The sequence below is a fragment of the Cololabis saira genome, chromosome 9, assembly GCF_033807715.1.
Source record: "Cololabis saira isolate AMF1-May2022 chromosome 9, fColSai1.1, whole genome shotgun sequence".
Taxonomy (NCBI): domain Eukaryota; kingdom Metazoa; phylum Chordata; class Actinopteri; order Beloniformes; family Belonidae; genus Cololabis; species Cololabis saira.
In genome coordinates, this window is record NC_084595.1 from 40,757,511 (window position 1) to 40,779,871 (window position 22,361).

General features: G+C 39.8%; 1 protein-coding gene across 2 annotated transcripts; it reads left to right on the forward strand.

Moving 5' to 3' along the window:
* Nucleotides 1–689: 689 nt before the first annotated feature.
* On the forward strand, nt 690–20,835 carry malt1 (MALT paracaspase 1). 2 transcript variants are annotated; one of them, XM_061729580.1, is made up of 17 exons: nt 690–936; nt 2,544–2,710; nt 3,870–3,991; nt 5,901–6,048; nt 8,008–8,186; nt 9,374–9,470; nt 9,570–9,617; nt 10,313–10,336; nt 10,414–10,458; nt 12,693–12,896; nt 13,152–13,329; nt 14,234–14,305; nt 14,393–14,520; nt 15,653–15,802; nt 16,548–16,705; nt 16,849–16,974; nt 18,229–20,835. In XM_061729580.1, the coding sequence occupies exons 1-17, from the start codon at nt 788–790 to the stop codon at nt 18,703–18,705; spliced, it is 2,472 nt and encodes an 823-aa protein (XP_061585564.1). In that variant the 5' UTR covers nt 690–787; the 3' UTR covers nt 18,706–20,835. The 2 variants fall into 2 exon arrangements, with proteins under 2 accessions (XP_061585564.1, XP_061585565.1); XM_061729581.1 differs by lacking the exon at nt 9,570–9,617.
* Nucleotides 20,836–22,361: the final 1,526 nt, after the last annotated feature.

The following is a 22,361-nucleotide window of genomic DNA, read 5'->3' on the forward strand; positions in this document are numbered from 1 at the left end:
AACTAAGACAAAAAAAAAAGGAAATTACGAGAATAAAGTCATAATAATATGAGAATAAAGTCGTAAAATTACGAGAATAAAGTCATAATATTACGAGAATAAAGTAGTAATATTAAATATATTATAAATATATAAATATAACTTCACAAGATGCTCAATATTCCTCATAACACAGGGAGAAGATTATTTTCCTGTAAGAGTTCTCATAAATTATATTCTAATAATATTACAACTTTATTCTTATTATATTACGACGTTATTCTTCATAAATTACGCCTTTATTCTCGTAATATTACGACTTTATTCTATTACGACTTTATTCTCGTAATATTACGACTTTATTCTCATAATATTACGACTTTATTCTCATAATATTACGACTTTATTCTATTACAACTTTATTCTCATTATATTATGACTTTATTCTCGTAATTTCCAATTTTATTTTATTTTTTGTCTTAGTTTGTAGTGTTAGGGCACCTTAAACCATATTTAAATAATACAGGTACAATTATTTCACTTATATAATACAAATTTCACAATAAACAAACGGTATTAAAAGTAAACTCTGTACAACAGATGGGAGTAAAGAAATATATGTAGACTTTATCAAGCTGCCTCGGTGCGTTAAAAACAAAAGCGTAAATTGAAGCTACTGTAGGAAACGACGAATCGCGAACCAACTTCAGCGCCCCACTTGTTTTCAGCCTTAGCACGAACATGTCCATGTAATGTCTGTAGAAAGGCGTGAAAGGTAAACCTTTTCCTTGTTTTGTTTCTGGCTGCCATGTCGGACTCTCTGGAGAGGTCCACGAAGATCAACCTGCTGAAGGAGTCCGTAGTGAAGAAGCTTTGCGAGGTGTTGGACAAGTCTAACACCAGAGGATGGCGAAAACTTGGAGAGATAGTCGGCAATGACAGGCGGTTTACGGTCAGGTAGGTGCTATAAACCACCCTGCCCTAAGGTAGGAGACTGGTTATAACATATTCTTTTAAAATGTCCACTTAGACTGGTGGTAAATCTACATCCAGCGGAAAGAGCCTAACTTCCACTTCAGCCACAATGAACTAGTTAGTTAACGACGTGTTAAGGCTGATTTATGGTTCCGCGTTATACCAACGCAGAGCCTACGGCGTAGGGTACGCCGTCGATCTAACGCGGAACCATAAATCCGGCTTTAGACCAGAGGTCTGCAACCTGAAAATACTATAATTAAAAGTTGTTGTTTTTTGTCTTTTACTTCAGTAATTGATTTTTGTAGGGTTGTAGTGGCTCCCTTTGGACTTGAAAAAAAAATTAATAAATGATATTTCTGAATTAATTTTTAGTCATATTATTAGTTCATTTTGTTGGGCAGTTATCTTGGAGTTTGAGTTGATGCCATCTCATTTTTTTTTCAATTATTATTACACCAAGTTGACATAATACAAATACAAGATACAGACAGTGGACATACAGTACAAACAACATCAAAAGACAATATCAAGTTACAATGATATGTATCTAAGTGTGTGTGTGTGTGTGTGTGTGTGTGTGTGTGTGTGTGTGTGTGTGTGTGTGTGTGTGTGTGTAAATAATGTAATTAACGTAAATAAATAAATTAAGAATATTAATTTGAAAAATAAATAAATAGATAATTATCATATAGAATGATATGATATAGCACAATATGATATAAAGTAATATATGTAATACTATAATAGCATATAATAATATAATAATATCCTAATATAACATAATAGTAATATAATATTATAACATATAACAAAATTATATCACCATACTATAAAATATATATAATAATACTATAATATAACATCCCATGAGATCTCATAACATAATATAATAATACACTATAAAACAATATATCATGATAATGCCAAGAATAATTATTAGAATTAGAATTGGTAATATACTGCATCTAATTTTAAAAGAACTATTTTTAATTTCTATATTTATTTTTAAAGCTGCTAAGCTGCAGCTTTTTTTTCTATTTATATTAAAGTGGGGTAGTTTTTATTTGACTTTTACACAAATATAGACTGAAATGCACTCTGCACTTCTGTTGTTATATTTAGGGGTTGTAACAGCTAAAATAAATAAAAGATGAAAACTTTTAAAATCTCTGTTATTTCTGCGGCTCCCGACAATTTATTTTTGTAGAAGTGGGGGCAAAAGGGCTCTTTTGATAATGAAGGTTACAGACCCCTGTGTTAGACTGATGTAATTAATATCTTTGTTACAATAGAGGAAGTGAACGTTTATAACATGTTTTCAAGACTTAAATGAACATGTAACATATTCATTACCAACAAGCCACCTGTCCTGGGGTCCAATTAAACTACCAATTACTTCTCTTTTAAATGGGCCTCTAAAATCCCCCCATAATCACAGCAACTCTGAACTGATGCTTGCATTTTCTTGCTTTTGTACATCTGGGTTTACTCATGCAACACCGTGCAGGCATGGCATTAAAACTAAGAGAGCGTATGTTTGTTTTGATGATAATATCCTGCAAACCCTCCGTCTGATGTCCTCCCAGCTCGGACGACATGGAGCTGTGCTCTCTGCGGGTGTTGGAGGTGGAGGGCAGCCCCAGCCTCATGCTGCTGAGGCTGATGGGAGAGCGAGGCTGCACTGCGGGACACCTGATCGACTACCTGCAAACTCTGGGCAACACAGAAGCCCTGCACTGCTTGAAACCACAAGGTGCAGTGAAACCACCTCCGGCCCCGTTGTGGCATCCAGGCACAAGTCATACTGAGATGTTGTTCAGATGGAGATTCACAGCAGTGTGACTCCCAGTGTTGTGCTAGTTACTGAAAAATAGTAACTAGTTACCATTACTATTACTTCATTAAAAAAGTAACTCAGTTAGTAACTCAGTTACTTAGACGAAAAAGTAATGCGTTACTATGAAAAGTAACTATTTAGTTACTTTAAATAAAACATTTTTTTTAAATGCTCCCATTAATGCCCCTCTAGCCTTCATTTCTGCAGGTACTGTATGGATTTGCATTGTGCATCGTGTTCTGCATTCTGATTGGCTAAACAGTCTCCCCGCTTCTTCACTTCCTGTATCAATAACGTTGGTTGCTTAGCAACAAGCTGAGAACGACCAATGAGCTTCAGCAGCAGCTCGGGAACGGGACTCTTTGATGAATCGGTCATTACAGTTCTCAAATATAATCAATGGTGGCATGTCGGTTTATAAGAATCTTTTTGCCCAGAAGAAACGAAAACAACGACCCATAACTATTTTCTTCTCTCGAAAAAACACCCCTGCACCGTTGCTTTAGGAGAAAAAGACGCTACAGAGTCAGGATGCAGCGGCTCAGAAGAGCAGTGGAATACGTGCGAGGCGGGGCTGATCTCTGCAATTTGAAGCCTTCTATAATAATTGTAAAAAGAATTTCACTTATCACGAGTTCTTTTTGGAACGTAACCCCTGCGAAAAACCAGAGATTACTGTAATGACAATATCTCCACGTTGCGAAACTCGCCTTCTCTTGGCTCATGACCGTCATGTTTTTGAACGCACACACTACGTTTCCTCTGGTCTCCGTGTGTGGGGGAAAAAAGCTTCACCAAAGCCAGAAATAACGGAGTAACGCATTATTAGTATTAGTATTAGTATCAGTATTAGTTACCGCAAAACTTACGGCGTTACTGTAACGCGTCACTAAATAACGCGTTAGTCCCAACACTGGTGACTCCATACTGCCATGTCAAAGAGAAAACGCTATCAAATGTATCTAATTTTGTAAAACTATACTGTAAACTGTTGCAGAGAACAGAAACTGATGGTGTATATAAATCATGTTGGCAGTTCACTTATTTCTTTTCTTTCTCCCGCACGAATTCACAGTTCTGCAGATCCTCATTCAGCCCCAGTCCGTATCTCTAATATGTGGCCACAATCTGCGCCTGAGCTGCCACGCTGTGGGTAAATCTGCAGTGCAGTACCAGTGGTTCAAATCCAAGGAAGAGGTGCGGCCGTCAATATGCGCTCACACTTACACTCATGCACATAAACTGCCATCAATCTCACCTATTAGTAAGACGCTCCCATATGGTTTCAGCATTATGGGCCCCAAATGGGAGGCCTGTGAGGGCCAAATAGAGAGGGCCATGAAGGTGACAAGTGAACTTAATGTACTTTGGCTAAGATATGGGGCAAATAGTGTGGGTCTTGTATAGCAGTCTTTCCCAGTCCTCAGCTACCACTTTTTTAGACGTTTTAGATGTTTTCATGTTTAAACACAACTGATTGTAATTAATGGTCATCCTCAGCTTGTCATTAAGGTGTGTAAAAGTCTGTTAATGACACAGCCATGTCTATCAGGGTTGTGTTAAAGCAGGGAAACATCTAAAACATGCAGGGTAGGGGTACTTGAGGACCCGAGTTGGGAAACATTGCTATTGAAATCAACCATTTGGGGCCTTACTTAAAAACCAGGTAGATCCCATTCTGTTTCTGTGGGCAAAATACAGACACAGCCTACTTTTAGCTCATATGGGCCCTAACATGTAAATGCTTTCTGGGAAATTACAGTTATTTAAGTAAGATTGAGGTATTCTTTACACAGAAACTGAAGATATTTTTGAAACGTATTGTATGTGCTCACAAAACACATTTTTCTGCTCTTCGAAGGTTCCCTACTTTGTTTTGGATTTTATGCCAAATTTATTTGTGGCCTATTATCTGTTGTATCTGGTTGTTAAATATATAATCGGCACAAAAATGCTTGACCACAGCTGACATTAGGACACAATTTAACTCTCCATAAAACTGCTCATATTTGCAAATGGTAAGCGGTGAGACTACAGAAATAAGTGTTTCACACCATTATGGGAAGGATATCTGTTCAAGTCTAATACTTTTTTAAAGGAAAAGTTCATTGCTGCCAGATGCTAGTGGTTCTTCCTTTTGATTACAAAAATAATTAAAGCAGCAAGCAGCGATGAACGGGCCCTCACACCCTTGTGCACATTCAGGCTGCAGTGGAAGCTTGTATGACTTGCATGTAGATTCTTCAGGCCTGGACATTTAGCGGATGAAACCAGCCACGACTCTCTATATCAAACCATTCAAAAGTTATGGCAGAAAGTAGGAACTATCAAATATGGACCAATCAGATGAAGGTGGGGCGCGCTTTTTGGCGTCTAGCATCGCCACTGTAACGCTGGGTGCACGTTACGGTTCGGGCCGTATTAACTGCCAAAGGAATGGCATAAATTTCGCCAAAATGACACGATTAATTCAAAATGGCCGACTTCCTGTTCGGTTTCGGCCATGGCACCAAGACACTTTTCTTTAAGTTGTGACATGATACAGGTGTGTCCCAATTTTCGTGCATGTACGTCAAACCGTATTGTGGGGCTTGAGGCACAAAGTTTTCTAGGGGGCGCTGTTGAGCCATTAGGCCACGCCCATTAATGCAAACCATTAAATATCAAATTTTTCGCCAGGCCTGGCTTGCATGCAAAATTGGGTGACTTTGTGGGCATGTTTAGGGGGGCAAAAAGGCCCTCATTTTGTCAGAAGAAAGAAAAACAATAAAGAAAGAAAAAGAAAGAAAGAAAAAAAAAATCCTACAGACACAATAGGGCCTTCGCACTGTAAGTGCTCGGGCCCTAAATAATCAAGTCTGAGTAGTATGGCTCTGACATCTGCTTTAGTTAACATTACATAAAGTAAATGCTAAATAACACATTCACTGAAAGCAATGTTACATAGGGATCCAAATTGAAGAGAGAAAAGGCCCAATGTTGTCACATTAGGTTATGATGGGTTGAAGAACTGGGTTGAAGAAGAGGCGTATCACCGCGCCTCTTGTCTGCAGAGATTTGATACCACGCTGACTGGTGAAGCTGATGCATGTTTTTACACCCTCAGGTGCCAAACAGCGCCTTTCCGGAGCTGATGATAAGTCCTGTCAGTGTGAAGGATGCCGGCTTCTACATCTGCAGGGTCAACAGTGGAGAAGTGTGTGAATTCAGCCAGTGGGCTCAGGTGGACGTCCTGAACGTTGGCATGTCTTACGGTAGATGCTGCGTTACACCTTCAACACCTCACGTCACCACTCAGACTAACACCTGATATAAACGCTGCTCCAGCTTTTAACTCAAATTAACCTTAATTTTCTAACGTTTTTCATAACAGAACTTAAAAATGAGTCTGGTCCTTATCAGTGCTTGAAATAAGGCAGCGATGGCCGCAGCAGAGCAACATCATTTTACATATCGCACATCGTCAAAATTTAAAAAGCAAGAAAAGAGAGGCTATATGTTTAAAAACAACTACACTCTGTAACTTAGATGTTTGTGAAACCACCTTTAGCAGCAAGTTGTTTTATTTTCTGTGAATTTTTACATTGTTGTGGAGGAATTTTGGCCATCTGTCCTTTTCAATATTACTTAGTTTATTGATGTTTGGAGACATTTGTTTATGCACAGCTCAACTTTTGATCTGGACTTTGACTGGAGTATTGTAACACTTTTAATTATTATTTTTTTAAACCATTTTAATGTAGATTTACTTGGCTTGATTATCCAGCTGCATGACTCAAGGCCTCAGCTTTAGCTGTCACGCTTGTCTTTATGACCCTTGGGCATGCGGAGGAGTTCATGGTCCTGGTCAGTGACTCCTAAGAGTTCTGGGACCTCATTTATAAAGCTTGCGTGCGAACAAAACAGGGCTTGAAAGATGCGCACGCCACCTTCTACGCAAAGGTTGGGATTTAAAAAAAAAAAAACTAACGGGAAAATGTGCGTATCTTTACGCCAACCCTGACACAAGCGCAACATTTAGTGATGATATGGGCGACGCAGGCGGTGAGGTGGTGAAATGAAGCCAGATTCATGTCATACTTTTAATGTCATCACATATCAGACTTATAATATAATAGCTCTGATTGTGTCCCTCCGTGTTTGAAGCACAGCGTCAGTCAGGACATGGACACTTCCAGCTGCGTCATGCGCTTGGATCGCTCTGGTGCTGCTGCAGCTGCAGCCGCGGTGCAGGACACGCCGTGCCGGTGTCGTGCCAAAAAGTGATTTCTCCCCTGAAAATGGGTCTTTTTACCTGCCAAAAATTGATTGAAGGCCAAATACAGTTAATGAAAGTTTGTTTCTACCTAAATATGATTTGATCTCATTTTTGAGCTTCATAATATAAACACTAGAGCTCACAGGATTGCTTTTAACTCTTTTAAAGGACCGTTACAACACAAAATGGGCATTTTCACCTGCCAAAAATTGATTGAAGGCCAAATACAGTTAATGGAAAGTTGTTTCTGCCTAAATATGACTTGATCTCATTCTTGAGCTTCATAATCTGAAAATCTCACGTTTTAGCGCTATCCCTCAACGGGCTGGTGTGCGCGCTCCCGCGGCCAAAAATCAGATTCTGGCAGGCGTTTAGCGCAGCAACGACGTGCTGCCACTCACTCGCTTTATTTTTTTTAGTGATGTCACTACTGTGACCACTAAATAATGTGGTTTTCCTGCCTCCACCTCATCCACAACATCTCCATCTCAGTCTCCGTGAAATTTAGTGGCACAGTGGCTCGACACGTCTCATTCATCCTGACGCACAGCAGAAATAGACTGCAGGATCACGCTGCGCATGCTCAGCAGGCTCATTTATATGCAAATACAGTCATGGAGTAGTTTGCATTCACCATTCATGGTAGGAAGTGGGCGTGTAGAGGGCGGGATATGAGGCGAATTCACGTGCGCAACCTTCCAGGTGGACTGTGATTTATAAAGAGAACATTGCGTGCAAGTGTGCGTGCACACGGTTTTATAAATCAGGATTTTTTTGTGCGCACGCCATTTTCGGCTTTTGGGCGCACATGCACTTTTAGTATGAATGAAATGAAATAATGACATAGTCTAATACACCACAATTTTTAATTAAAAAAAAAAACCCCAGGTGCTGTTTTTCACTTGGCCGTGGTTGATATTACACACGGTAATGTCCCCCGTCTCCACCCCTCCAGGACTGAGTTATCATTCCTTAGACGGCCGGTTGAAGTTGGTGATGCAGCCTCAGTTCCAGCATCTACATGTCGGGGAAACCTTGAGGTTGGAGTGTGGAGCCGTGGGGCGGCCGATCCCTCGATATCAGTGGCACAGAAACGGAGTCCCCATCCCAAATGCTGCACAGAGGAGGCTTATGGTGAGATGTTCAGCTCTTTCTCCTTTTACTGCTACTCTGTGAGCTATTTTTCCCTATATTTACTAGGGGTGTAACGATACACTAATCTCACGATACGGTACGATACACGATATTGAGGTCACGATAACGATACGATACGATATTATAGCAGTATTTTTTTAACAACCTTGAATGAGGAACATATGACTGGAAAAAATTGTCTTTTATTTGAAAGACACAAATACAAAACAATGCTGTGCATTTGCCCTATTGTTACAGTTTGTAATGCTTTATAACTGTTTAAGTTTTAAAGAGAAAGCCAGGCCAACCATTTTCCACAAACTGAACTAAAAGTAAATGTCAGGTTTGCATTATGCATCTTCAGTTTTATACAAGTACAAATATTTTATATTATATATAACTGAATAGTTCATGTATGATTTGACTTTTTTAAATAAATAAATAAAAAATAAATAAATAAAAGTAAATAAATACATACAATTTTACATCATAAAAAGATTGATTCATGTTCACCTTATAAGTGTAAGAGGAGATTTATTTTTGTTAAGAAGGTTATTTTGGTAATTCAGGGTTCATTATTTTATAAATATATTCTTTATATTCTGATGTAAATCAGGGGCTATAATGACACTAGTCAGTTTATCTGTAGTGATTAGTCTGTTTTAGATTGGGCGGAGTGATACGCCACAGTACGGCACTAGCTGCTGTGTTGATGTTCTAAAATCCTACACTGTTGAGGGACATTAAAGTACACTGGAACTCAGCAGAAGTTGTCCCCGTGTTTATCCTACTCACCACCCCAAAAAGGTTTAATTTAATAATAATAATAATAATAATAATTAATGTGATTATTAATTAATTAATTTAATAAGGTACGGCTTAACTCTACACCAGCCTTCCCGTGATCGGGACCAAAACGGTACTAGTTTCTTCTGAGCGGAGTAAGATTTTGGTCCATGGGTCGAGGTGCGGTCGGCACGCGTGGTCGGATGCGCAATACAGTTTGTCACCTCCATGATACGTATCGTGACATTTTTGTATTGCGAAATTTCGTGGCACGATATATTGTTACACCCCTACTGTTTACAGTTTACAAAGCAAGATGCCACCTAATTGATTATGAGACATTAACATGGTTGTATGGTTACCAAAGTGACATGGCCAAATAACTAGTTTGTGGGTGTCAGATTCCTCATGTGATGCAGGATCATAGCGGGCGGTACCGCTGTGAGATCAGCAGCAGCACCGACAGGATGTGGACCAATGAAGCGGACGTTGTGATTGGTATGTTACACTTGCAGCTATTTCTTGATACTTCAAAAACTGCTTTTTTTTTCACTCAGTATGTTTTAGCAAATATTTGCTTTTGTTCTTGACTGAAAGCACCAAGGATATCTGTCCAGATTTCAGGGGCAACGGAGTGCTCTGAAGGTAGAGTTGAAACCACCGGGTCCTGGTGTATAAACAAGGAAACTCTTACCACGGATTAGCTGCATGCACATCTTAATCATAGCTTTGTCTCTAATTCGTTTTACCGTAACAGCATGTGGGTCGTAGGCCAAAGTACCGCCACGCGGATTTTAACCACAGCAAAGCTTATTTTCAGATTTGTGATTCACACATTTCGATTTAATTCATGTCATTGCTTCCAATCAGTGCAAGATGAAGGTGGAGTTCAGTATCTGTGCTGCCATCAAAAAGCCCATGAAAAGACCAACGTCAAATGGATCCTGGAGATTAAATCCAGACTGTTTTAGTCTTTTGCTGCTGTTTAAGAAAGTTATTGAGGATTAAAGCATGTTATTGAACTGCACTGTTGCGTCGCCTCTTGTCACTGTGACTGGTGCAGGTTATTGGGGATAAAACAAAGATAAAAATTGGTGAATTTGATCTTTCCATGGGAAACAATGAAAACAAGACATGAAACATGAAATATTAACTTCATCCTTTTAAAATTTCATTCAAATTTGTTGACTCGTTGCATGAAATTCTTCTACCTTCACATTTCATTTCCTTTTCTTTAATCATTTCACTACTTAATAATAGTTAATATTGTTCCATCAGAGTCGATGTTTAAAAACGCTGTACCTGTATGATTGTAATATATTTGTATTTTCAACTCCTAGATGACATTTATGCCCTTGGAGGAGGTAAGATTCATTATACAATAAGTACATCATTCACTTATTACACTTCTACTGTTGTGATTAAGTGTGTTTATCTTTAGGTTCCTGTGAATTTCTGCTAAATAGCATTCCTGAACAACTTTATGGTAAGTGTTTGTTTTTACACTTGTGTTTGACGTTGTAAGGATCAGTTCATGTCTTTATTAACACCAAAAACACGTGCCAGTGTCTTGCACCAGCACCCAAACGAGGAGTAATAATTATTCCCTGAAGCACAATGCAAATACCAGATATGACTAAAAATAAAACAAAAGGCTCAGCAAAAGAGAGAGGAAACTATGAGTGTCACTAATCAACGTATTGAGGGACATCAAACGGTTTCAAATGTCAGGGTTTGGTATGATCTACTTCCTTCCTGCCTGCAGTTTTACTCACTACCTCTGCTTTAATGTGTGTGTTGATAACATCAGTAGACTGATTAATACTGTGACAGGTGATTTTGTATCCTTAAACAGATCACGTTTATACTTAGGAGTAATTGTTAACATACATATGGAGTGAAAGGTTCAGCTGGTCTCATTGAAACTTTTTATGGTCTGGTGTTGTTTTTCTAAATGAAGTCTGACGTCACCATGCACTTCTGGAGCGGCCTAAGGCTTTCAGAAAATATGTTTTGTCCTACATGGACAAATTCACCCAAAGTCTAATGTTTAAAGAACTTTCTGAGAAGTTCAAAGTTTCACCTAAAGATCTTCAGATACCTTTGGCAGTTATCTGAAACAGAAAGCTAAATCTGTAATCAGAGCGATACCAATGAGCGATACCAATTTTTAAAACATATTTTTCTTTCACTATTCAGACACATACCGTATTTTCTGGACTATAAGCCGCTACTTTTTTCATAGGTTTTCAACCATGCGGCTTATACAAAGGTGCGGCTATTCTGTGGATTTTTCTTCCACCGCTAGGGGGAGCGCTAACCGGAATTAGAATCAAAACTAAGACAAAATAAATGCAAAGAAGAATATGCTACTTCTTCTTTAGCAGATAGAAATAGAAGCAGATTTCAAACAGATAAATAGATAAATAAATACTGGTTATTTTCTCTTGGTTCTGTCCCGTTTTAATCAGCAAAGTTGCCGCCGTGTTAAAAGACACTGTTAGGAAAGGATCTATTTAGGTACAAACATGTACATCATTTACAGTGTAGTAAATATCTAATCTAACAACATAAATATATTTGCGGCTTGCATATCTTTTTTTTTTTAAATAGAGCGGATGCGGCTTATATACAGGTGCGGCTTGTATATCTTTTTTTTATTTATTTTTTTTAAATAGAGCGGGTGCGGCTTATATACAGGTGCGGCTTATAGTCCAGAAAATACAGTATTTTGTTAGCAGTCTGTGGTTGTGTTTTTTTTTTTTTTTTGCCTCAGTAAGAGTATACACTTTTGTGCAGAGCAAAGAAAGCCTTTCAAGGACAAAAATGGGGTTGCTGCTCTGTCCCATGGCTGAGAAGCTCGCAGTAACTGAACATAAACATGATTTAAGGCCGTCCCTCTCCTACAGTAGTTGTGGTTAATTCTTTGTTTTATCACCATAGCGATGCCCAGCCCACAAACAAATGCACAAACGAGCAGCTCATGTGAGGAAATAAAGGGACGTGAGATGGCTGCATCAAAGCCCAGATCTGAATCCAAATGAATGGAAAAGATGGTAGAAACCCATAAAATGTACAATTAATTTTGTACGGGACAGTGGTCACAAATACAGCAAGCTGATGTCCAAGACAGGTGCAAATTATGCAAAGAAACAACAAGAAGTTGTAGATGCTAATGGCTGATATCAGCTTTTGGCGCCAGTGGTGTATTCAATTATTCAGCAGAGCTCTTTTTTAAAACTGTGTTTTCATATCTAAACATGTAGAAATAAAAATAAATCAACTTCTTCCATTGATGTATTTTATTTATGTATTTATTGGTATAGTGGAGTGGTTACCCTAACAATACAATGTGGAGTAGAAGCAAGATATTTTTTTATTTTATTTTCACAGGAAATTTGAACATTTCAGTGGCAAATAGCTAATGAATGTAGAGGGCATAAAGCTGATCTGATATGTTCAAAAGCTTAAGCAATGACAGACTTTTGAGCAGAGCATAATGGTTTTTGTCATGTGTGAAAACATATTATATAATGGTTTACACAACATAGTTTTTTTTCTTCATCTCACTGCATGCAAAATGACATAAAAAAATGGTAAGGAAATTGTCCAAACATCCATGGTAATTTGGATGCATTCATGATAATTGTTAATTAATACCAATAAGTAATATTATTGTTTGTGTTGTTTTTTTTCCCCTCCTCCAATGTTCAACTCCAGCAACTGACAAAGTGGCCCTGCTGATTGGAAACCTGTCGTACCAGAACCACCCGCAGCTCAAAGCCCCCATGGTGGACGTGTACGACCTCACCAACCTCCTGCGCCAGCTCAACTTCAAAGTGGTTTCTCTGCTCGACCTCACCGAATCAGAGATGAGAAATGCTGTCGATGAGTTTCTGCTGCTGCTCCACAAGGGAGTGTACGGTGTGTTTGGATCTTTCATTCACGGATAGTTCTGGATATTATGACGCAAATGCATCTCAAAACATTATGTGGAGAGGATTTAACCCAAGACGCTGCCAGCCAGTTCCACTGAGACAACTTCTTCATTGATATCTAGTCAATTAGAGCTACAGTCAAGTAAAAAAAAGTAATACAAGTTTTAAATCTGTTGATGTGACCTGAATGAGATGTCCTGCAGGTTGATTGTCTTACAGAAAAGCACTCGTCCCTCTGTAGGCTTGCTGTACTACGCTGGACATGGATACGAGAACTATGGGAATAGTTTCATGGTGCCGGTCGACGCCCCCAACCCGTACCGCTCGGCCAACTGCCTGTGTGTGCAGAGCATCTTAAAACTGATGCAGGAGAAGGAAACGGACCTGAACGTCTTCCTGCTGGACATGTGCAGGAAGAGGTTAGTTCCTCAATTAGTTCCACCAATGACACGAAATTATCTCACAATAGACTAATATAGGGAAGTCCCAAAAAAAAGAAGAAATACTTCAGTGATGGACAAAAAAAAATGCTACATTGAAATAGAAAAAATGCTGTGATAAAATGTGGAGGCAGATGAGAAGAAATTAAAATTTTTGGGCCAATTTTTCATTCATTCACTGTAAAACATGAAGGAACTTCAGATATTAAGATTGCATGATGATAAAAAGTTATCAAAACACATTTTGATGTAAATCTGTTTTAAATGTCCCAAAATGTTTAATTTACTGTCTCATAGGGCCAAAAGATAATTGAGATCTGCTGTAAATAATTTCTGGTCAGATTTCCTGAAAGAAGTGACATAAATATTGAAATGGCGTCTTGTTAGTTTTCATTTGTCTTGAAAATGAAGCAATCAGCAGTTCGGCGTTGAGGTTCGTTACCTGGTTGGAGTTAACTTTGTCATTGCTAATGTTCTTACATATTGTGATGTTTCTTTTTTAATAATTTAATTTTCCTGTTTTCTTGTATTGGAGGGATGAAAAGAGGACAATAACTGAGCAAAAAACTGTAATGCAGAACATAAGTATATGAGTTTTTACTGGGTAGGCTCCACTGAGAAGTGACATTATGGATAAGACAGTTGTGCTTAGAGTTTAAAAAATATATTGTAAATTACAAAAAAATGTTCACAGAGTACTGAGTGAAGACAGAATAAGTCTAATCAGGATCTAATCAGATGTTTGATGGGGCTGGGAGACACTTTCAAACCCGGATGAGGAGCACCGAGTTGAACAAAAGATGTTCTGAAATACAGCAAATGACAGATGTTCAAAATAGTGTTCATACAGCTTAGATGTTTTATGATTTCATTCATTTTCCAGGAACATTCATGATGACAATACTCCCAACATCGTCCTGAGGGTAACAGCCAACATTGTCTTTGGATATGCGACGTAAGTCTGAGACATGAGTTTTTATTTAATATCAGCTTCACTGTCCTCCTGTGTTACATGAGCGTTGTGTTCTCCGTTTGTCTGCAGGTGCCAGGACGCCGAGGCCTTCGAGCTGAGCTCCACCGGCTTCACCAATGGAGTGTTTGTCAAGTTTCTCAAGAAGCGGCTGCTGGAAGATGAAAAGATCACTGTGGTGCTGGACAGAGTTGCTGAGGGTGAGACATGGAAACACAATTATCAAGCTAGGTGGAACTTAGTACATCATCGGGTTAATTGATTTTGATCAATTAAGGGCCAGTCCCAAAACCCCCCCTAGCTCTACTTTTCAGCCCTAACCCTAAATTTTGCCCGTTCCCGTGAGGGTAGTGGTGTCCCAATTCCTCTTTGCATGTAGGGGTAGTGGGGATAACGAGGGCTAGTGTGTATGAATCTAACCCTTCACAGCGAGGGATTTCAGATACTGACTTCGTGACCGAGGGCCAGAAAAATGTCCCAGAATGCTTTACGTCATCATTTGCAGACTTGAATCAAACAAAAAACATGGTGGACATTCTCATTTTTTAGTGAATAAAATCAATATTTTGAGTTAGTTTCTGCATAAAAATGCATTTTGATTAAATTTCTAGCGAGAAATATATATTTTACTTTCATAATATTCACTCAATGAATGTACATAATCACTCGCGTGCCCGTTGCGAAGTTTTTCCAGATCTCGCCAGCTGATTTATGGTTCCGCGTTACATCAACGCAGAGCCTACGGCGTAGGTTACGCGGCGACGTGCGCCGTACGGCGGCTCTTCTCATTTCCGAAAACATCTGAGCAAATTTCTTAACAGGCGTTATTTGGATAAACTGAGCCCAGGTTGGGGATCTTAACAGTTACTTTTACGCCTGAAAACATATTTAAACTTAGTAAAGTGGCTTATTAACAGCACTACAGCTGAAATTAAAACAGCTTCTAGCTCTCGGCTTCCTGAAACGTAACTACGCAGTTGCTTACGTACCCGAACGTAAACCACGCAGTGAAGTAGCAAGTGGTGTCCCAATCCCTAGGGAACATTACAAGGGCCCTACGCTTAGTGGCTTCATTTTTAGGGCTAGTGGTAGTGAGTAGGGTGAACATTGGGATTGGCCCTAAGAGACTATTTTGCTATGAAATGTACTTGCTATACTGGATCTCTATGCCCCAGAGCTCCCGCTGATTCCTGATTTAAACTCTTGTTATTAACCATACGGGCAGAAAAGCTTTCATTCATTTCATTTAAAACATACTGTCCTTCGTACTGGAGTGAGCTTCGACTCCTGGAAGGTTGTTAGTGAAATGTCTACATTTGTTTTCCTTCCCAGACATGGGTCAGTTTGACGCTACGAAGGGCAAGCAGGCCCTGGAGATCCGCAGCAGCCTGTCAGAGAGGAGAGCGCTGACCGACCCCATTCTGCCCAGCGACAGCGCCAGTCTGGTCCACGCCCAGAGCCGCCAGTGGGCCAAAGCTCACGGTAACAATAAGGCTTTAAACATTTATTAGTCATTTGCCATCAGTTCCCTGGGAAGCCCCTTTATTTGGCTTCCTCCAACTCAGGAGGACACATTCAGTCTCATGCAGATTGTTGATTCTGTACACAGAAGTTTGCTGGTGTAACTGCTCTGTTGTTTAAAACATGCAGCATTAGCAACAGTTTCTCTTCCACTTACATACCAATATTTTTTTATTTAAAAAAAGAGCTTTACGTGTGCTAAATGAAAATGTTTCTTAACTTTTAAAATAAACATATTTTTATATAAAAAAAAGGAAAATATGTGAGTGGAGTATACAGGACTGTCAGAAAATTAGAATATTGTGATAAAGTTCTTTATTTTCTGTAATGCAATTACAAAAACAAAAATGTCATACATTCTGGATTCATTACAAATCAACTGAAATATTGCAAGCCTTTTATTATTTTAATATTGCTGATCATGGCTTACAGTTTAAGAAAACTCAAATATCCTATCTCAAAAAATTAGAATATTCTGGGAATCTTAAACTGTAAGCCATAATCATCAATATTAAAAAAATAAAAGGCTTGCAATATTTCAGTTGATTTGTAATGAATCCAGAATGTATGACATTTTTGCATTACAGAAAATAAAGGACGTTATCACAATATTCTAATTTTCTGAGACAGTCCTGTACAATGGAGTCCTATTTTGAATGTCATAAGTCATCTGTTCAGATCCTGACATGTTTCTGTGTTTCCCCAGAGCTTCCCGAGAGTATGTGTCTCAGCTTCGACTGCGGGGCTCAGATCAAGTTGGGCTTCGCTGCAGAGTTCTCCAACGTGCTCGTCATTTACACTTACATCGTGAAGAAGCCTGACGACATGTCCTTCTGCCAAGCTCACGTCACCGACTTTTCCCAGGTCCCCACACTGTCATATGTCGTCCGTATGAAAACAAGTTAATTTGAGTTTTCTCATTTTCAACAATTCTCAACATGTAGGCCCTATAAATATACTAAAAGCTGCTTCAAACTGGGTTCTGAAAGCTTGTGATGTCACCGCAGGAGCTTGACGTGGATCCTAAAGAGATGAACAGAGAGACTCCGGAGGAGACGGGGATTTACCTCCTGTCCAGCAGCCTGCCGCAGCACTGCCTCTACACCCGGCTCAGCTCGCTGCAGAAGCTCAGGGTAAACACATCGCTTATGCTCACAGCACGTCCTCTAACCCTTGTGCAGTCTTCAGGTCGAGGGAGGGTGAAGGGAGAAAAAAAGGAATGAAGGAAAGAAGGAAGTAAGGAAGAAAGGAGAAAAGAAGGAAAGAAGGAAGGAAGTAGGAAAGGGAGTAAGGAAGGAGAAAAGAAGGAAGGAAGGAAGGAAGGAAGGAAGTAGGAAAGGGAGTAAGGAAGGGAGAAAATATGGAAGGGAGGGAGAAAAGAAGGAAAGAAGGAGAAAAGAAGGAAAGAAGGAAGGAAGGAAGGAAGGAAGGAAGGAAGGAAGGAAGTAGGAAAGAAGGAAGGAAGGAGAAAAGAAAGGAAGTAGGAAAGGGAGTAAGGAAGGGAGAAAAGAAGGAAGGAAGGAGAAAAGAAGGAAGGAAGGAAGGAAGGAAGGAAGGAAGGAAGGAAGGAAGGAAGGAAGGAAGGAAGGAAGGAAGGAAGGAAGGAAGGAAGGAAGGACGGACGAAGGAAGGAAGGAAGGAAGGAAGGAAGGAAGTAGGAAAGGGAGTAAGGAAGGGAGAAAAGATGGAAGGGAGGAAAGAAGGGAGAAAAGGAAAGAAGGGATATATATATAATTTGATCATCTGCTGTCGGCAGGTGTTGTTTTTCAACCTGCGATGGCCCTCATATGTTGTCATAAGCATGTCCAAAATGCATTCTGTTTGATTTTTAAGCAACAATATTAAAAGAATTCATCCTGAAAAACACAGATTTGTATGAGATTTAGGACTTAATCCCGCTAAAATATATGCTCTCCTAACATAAACTGAAGCTTCTCTTCTTTTATATGAATGCCCACTAAACTTATGACAAAAATCTCTATTCATTATCTGGCTCCCTTGAGAATCAGTATTTATTATTTTACAGGTATGAACCAAAGTGGAACAAACTGCAGGAAATAAAATGCGCGTTAGTATTTCAGCATATAAAAGTTAATCCCTTCTGGCTAGGCGTGATTAAAGGTCACCGTGGTCATTTCATCTCGTCAGATCATCTCTGGGTCAATATGCTACAGAAAAAATGAATAACAGATACATTTTGAAGTAATAAGAGTCTACATTTGGTGATACTGTGGCTAAAGTCTTACCATAATGAGTTTGTATTTTCATTTGTTTTCATTTATTTTTGTACTGAAGTAACATGGAGATATTCTACCTCTCTTTTCATCCAGACAAATGGTTCTGGTTTATTAAAACTGTTCTTTCCCTCCTAACCCTCCCTGTCTCAGGAGGAGCTGGTCTTCACCGTGTGCCTTCAGGGCACGTTTGCAGACATGGACGACGATCATCCCGTCCACTGGACCACGAGCATCAACATCGGCAAGCCCCTGATCGCTCGGCTGGACCTGCACCGGGCCATGCGTCGCAACAGCTGCATGCAGACGTGCCTGATGCCTCACAGCCCGTCCCACAGCCCGTGTCACAGCCCCGGGCCCGAACACCAGCTCCACCTCTGCCACGGGCCACACCAGGTCCAGGACTACAACCGCCTGTCCCCCCAGCAGCGCTACCTGGACGTGTGCGAGCATCCTCACGGCGCGGCGGGCGGCTGCGGCAGCGGGAGCTCCTACTACGACAACCTCAACCAGTGTGGCTACGAGCTGGCGTACGACTGCGCCGGGCTCGGCGTCCCCATCGAGGCCAGCGACGACATCAGCGAGGTGCAGGCTGTGTTCATCAACAGCCTGCAGCTTGAGCCGCAGTGAAACCAGTGTCTTATGGTGCTTTTCCACTAGTACCTACTCAGCACGCCTCTACTCGCCACGCCCCCGTCTTGCGCTTCTCCACTACGGGCCGAGGTGGGTGGAGCCGTGCAGAGTAGGTACTTTTTCTGTACCTATTCTGCCGAGGTTCTAAGCCAGGGGTCGGCAACCCGCGGCTCCAGAGCCGCATTTGGCTCTTTAGCGCCGCCCTAGTGGCTCCTGGAGATTTTTCAAAAATGTTTGACCTTTTTTTTCCCTTTTTTTCTTTTTTTTCTCTTTTTCTCTTTTTTTTCCTTTTTTTCTTCTTTTTTCCCTTTTTTTCTTTTTTTACTTTTTTCTGTTTCTTCCTTTTTCCTTTTTTAATCTTGACATTTCTTTTTTCTCAACATTTCGACTTTTTTCTCGACATTTCGACTTTTTTCTCGAAGTGCATAATGAAAAAAAAATCTTCCCCCGGTTATAGCTAATATAGAAACATCAACATGCAGCATGTGTTGCCTTCATTCTAAGGCTTATACAAGAATTAATTTTTTGCGGCTCCAGACATATTTGTTTTTTGTGTTTTTGGTCCAATATGGCTCTTTCAACATTTTGGGTTAGCGACCCCTGATCTAAGCGTGCTGACTCGGCCCTGGATCTGACTTCATCACAATACACGCCACTGATTGGTCGGGGGGTTGGGCCGTCAGATGTTTGAATCAGGAAGTGGGAATCAGCGCGAGAACGACTCACGGCGATTTTATTCAACAGGCAACGGCAGCGCAAACGTCTTTTTCATGATCCAACTCCGAGGTGCGGATGTTCATAAACCTGGTGGTGAGGAGAGAATTAAAAAAGGGATCTAGACGGGCGATAAGGAACGACCAGATCTACCAGGAACTCTGTCACTTCATAGCTGCTCACGGCTCCAGCTGACTTTTCAGCAGCGCCGAGACAAACAAACAAACAAAAAGCGTCGCTGCTTGAAGCTTCTTTCACTCTCATTTTTTAACTTGTTTTCGAACACAAGCCACAGACCCAGCAGCACATCTATCATCTCCTCCAGGTTCTACATCTTTAGTGTTGTCTTTTCCGTTTAGATCACACAATCAAATACGTCACAGCAGCTTCGCTCCAACCTCCTACTTCTCATCTGGGTGTCTAAAAACAAACGAGGACGAGGCGGGACGAGTAGGTAATAGTGGAAAAGTGCCATTAGTATCTGAATATTCTGCTCTTACAGTTACATTTTATCAAAAGATTGTGAAGAAACATTTTTTTTTTCTTTTATATCCCTGAATTTATTTCATGAATTTAAGCATATACATCCTGAATTTATATTTGTCTGAAAAATTACATTTTATAAATGCATTCTTAGAAAAGTGAAAAACGTACGTTACAGTAGATGTATATTGCTGCAGATGTAGTTTTTCTTTTAGAGCAGTGTTTTAAAGTGCAGATATGAATATAAAGACAGAAGTTTACAGAGATATATTTAATGTGTAAGTATGGCTTCGGTGTTGAGGTCTTAACTGAACAGGGAACACTTTTTTAGAGTCACGGTTAGGTTTTTTTTTTTTCTGGGCTGCCGTATGAACGGTGCAGTGCATCTTGGGGGATTCACTTAGACATTGTTGGTTTATTGGATCGGCCAAAGGGACGCAGTGGTCAGGTTATTGATAAATCTCTTGTTCAGAAATGCTGAGGCACATAAATGGCTCACTTTGTGAGTTTTTATCGAGGTTTTTGACTGACACTCTTGATTTGAATCCACGTGGATCCAGCGGCAGCAGCGCGAACTCTGTACCGGTCTGTTGTACTTCCTGCTCTCACCTATGTCACAAATCCTGTGTAGTGACCAAAGGTATAAGATGACAAACACGAGTAACTGAAAAAGTTTCCTCTGCCGTGTTTCTCGAGTCTCCCTTACAGTTAAAAGATGGCCGCTGCTCCTCATAATGTTTAAAGACTTGACCACAACCACATCATCAGTCAGCTCATGTGTACATTAATTTTTGTTTTTACGAGTGCACTGCAAATCTCAAAATCTTAACAAGAATATTTGTCTTATTTCTAGTTAAAATGTCTCATTTTTAGTCAAAATAAATCTCATTACACTTAAAACAAGACTCATCACTGGAAAAAACAATTTTCACCTGTTTCAAGTAGATTTTCACTTAAAATAAGTAGAAAAAATTGCCAGTGGGACAAGATTTATCTCATTACAAGCAAAAAAATCTTGTCCCAATGGCAGATTTTTCTACTTATTTCAAGTGAAAATTTACTTGAAACAGGTGAAAATTGTCAAATAAGTTATTTTTCTGGTAATGACTCTTGTTTTAAGTGTAATGAGATTTTTTGACTAAAATGAGACATTTTAACTAGAAATAAGACAAATATTCCTGGTAAAATCTTGAGTTTTTGCAGTGTGAGGCTGCTGGACTGTCCCTGGAATCCTAACGATGTACAGCAAATCTGAGAGGAATAAAAATAAATGAATTCTGTAGCAAACCTTTTTTTCCTGTTTTAAATCTAAAAGCACCACAAGAACCATTTGCCCCTAAACCATTTTCAAGAAACTAAATAGATCTTTCAGTGCTTTCAGTGACTCAATCTTCCAGCCTTGACCATGGATAATAGGTCTGAGATGAAATTAGATGAAACCACCCCCCCAGGGTGTTTGTACAACACTAGTAGTCCTCTTTGTTAAGTATTGAAGCTGTCCCAGCAGTGGAAGGCCCCGCCGGTGCTCATGTCATGGTACATTATGAAGCCAGACGTTCCCTCGTACTGCAGGGGACTGAATCAGTTTCTGCCTGCTCTTCGTGAACCGTGGAAGCTTCCTAAAAACAAGGGCCTGCTGGGATTTCCATTACTGTATGTATATATATATATATATATATATATATATATACCGTATTTTCTGGACTATAAGCCGCAACTTTTTTCATAGGTTTTGAACCGTGCGGCTTATACAAAGATGCGGCTATTCTGTGGATTTTTCTTACACCGCTCGGGGCGCTCTAACCGGAATTAGAATCAAAACTAAGACAAAATAAATGCAAAGAAGAATACACTACTGACAGCAGATTTCAAATAGATAAATAAATACCGGTTATTTTCTCTTGGTTCTGTCCTGTTTTAATCAACAAAGTTGCTGCCGTGTTAAAAGACACTGGAAAGGATCTATTTAGGTACAAACATGTACATCATTTACAGTTCAAAATCCTTCTGTACATGAAGTAAATATCTAATCTAACAACATAAATATCTGAGGCTTGCATATCTTTTTTTTTAAATAGAACAGATGCGGCTTGTATGCAGGTGCGGCTTGTATATCTTTTTTTATAATTTTTTTTAGAAATAGAGCGGGAGTCTCAGCTAGCTTTGAATAATTAAAGGAGTTTGAGGCAGGATTTATGAAAAAAATTCGTATACGTTTTAAGTTTTCTAGTAATAATGTCAGATGAAGCGTTCCAAACCAAAAAGAATGAGCCCTCTAGTGTATCTCTCCGTTGCCTTGAACAGGCTGTGTGCTGCAAAATGTGCTGCAATTCGGTCCCGAATTTCCCGCGCTGTCCTGCGGATGTGACGTCACATGACGCTGCATGTGCGTTCTCCCCGTTCTCCCGTGCCGGCTTCACTGTTGGCTGCAGTACCCCCGACGGCCGTCGTGGTGA

What these genes read in the sequence shown, in the direction of transcription:
- malt1 (XM_061729580.1), top strand. Translation starts at nt 788, where the DNA reads ATGTCGGACTCTCTGGAGAGGTCCACGAAGATCAACCTGCTGAAGGAG. An exon ending in CATTTATGCCCTTGGAGGAG is followed by an intron (nt 10,337 to 10,413) that starts GTAAGATTCATT and finishes GTTTATCTTTAG; the next exon opens with GTTCCTGTGAATTTCTGCTA. An exon ending in ATTGTCTTTGGATATGCGAC is followed by an intron (nt 14,306 to 14,392) that starts GTAAGTCTGAGA and finishes GTTTGTCTGCAG; the next exon opens with GTGCCAGGACGCCGAGGCCT.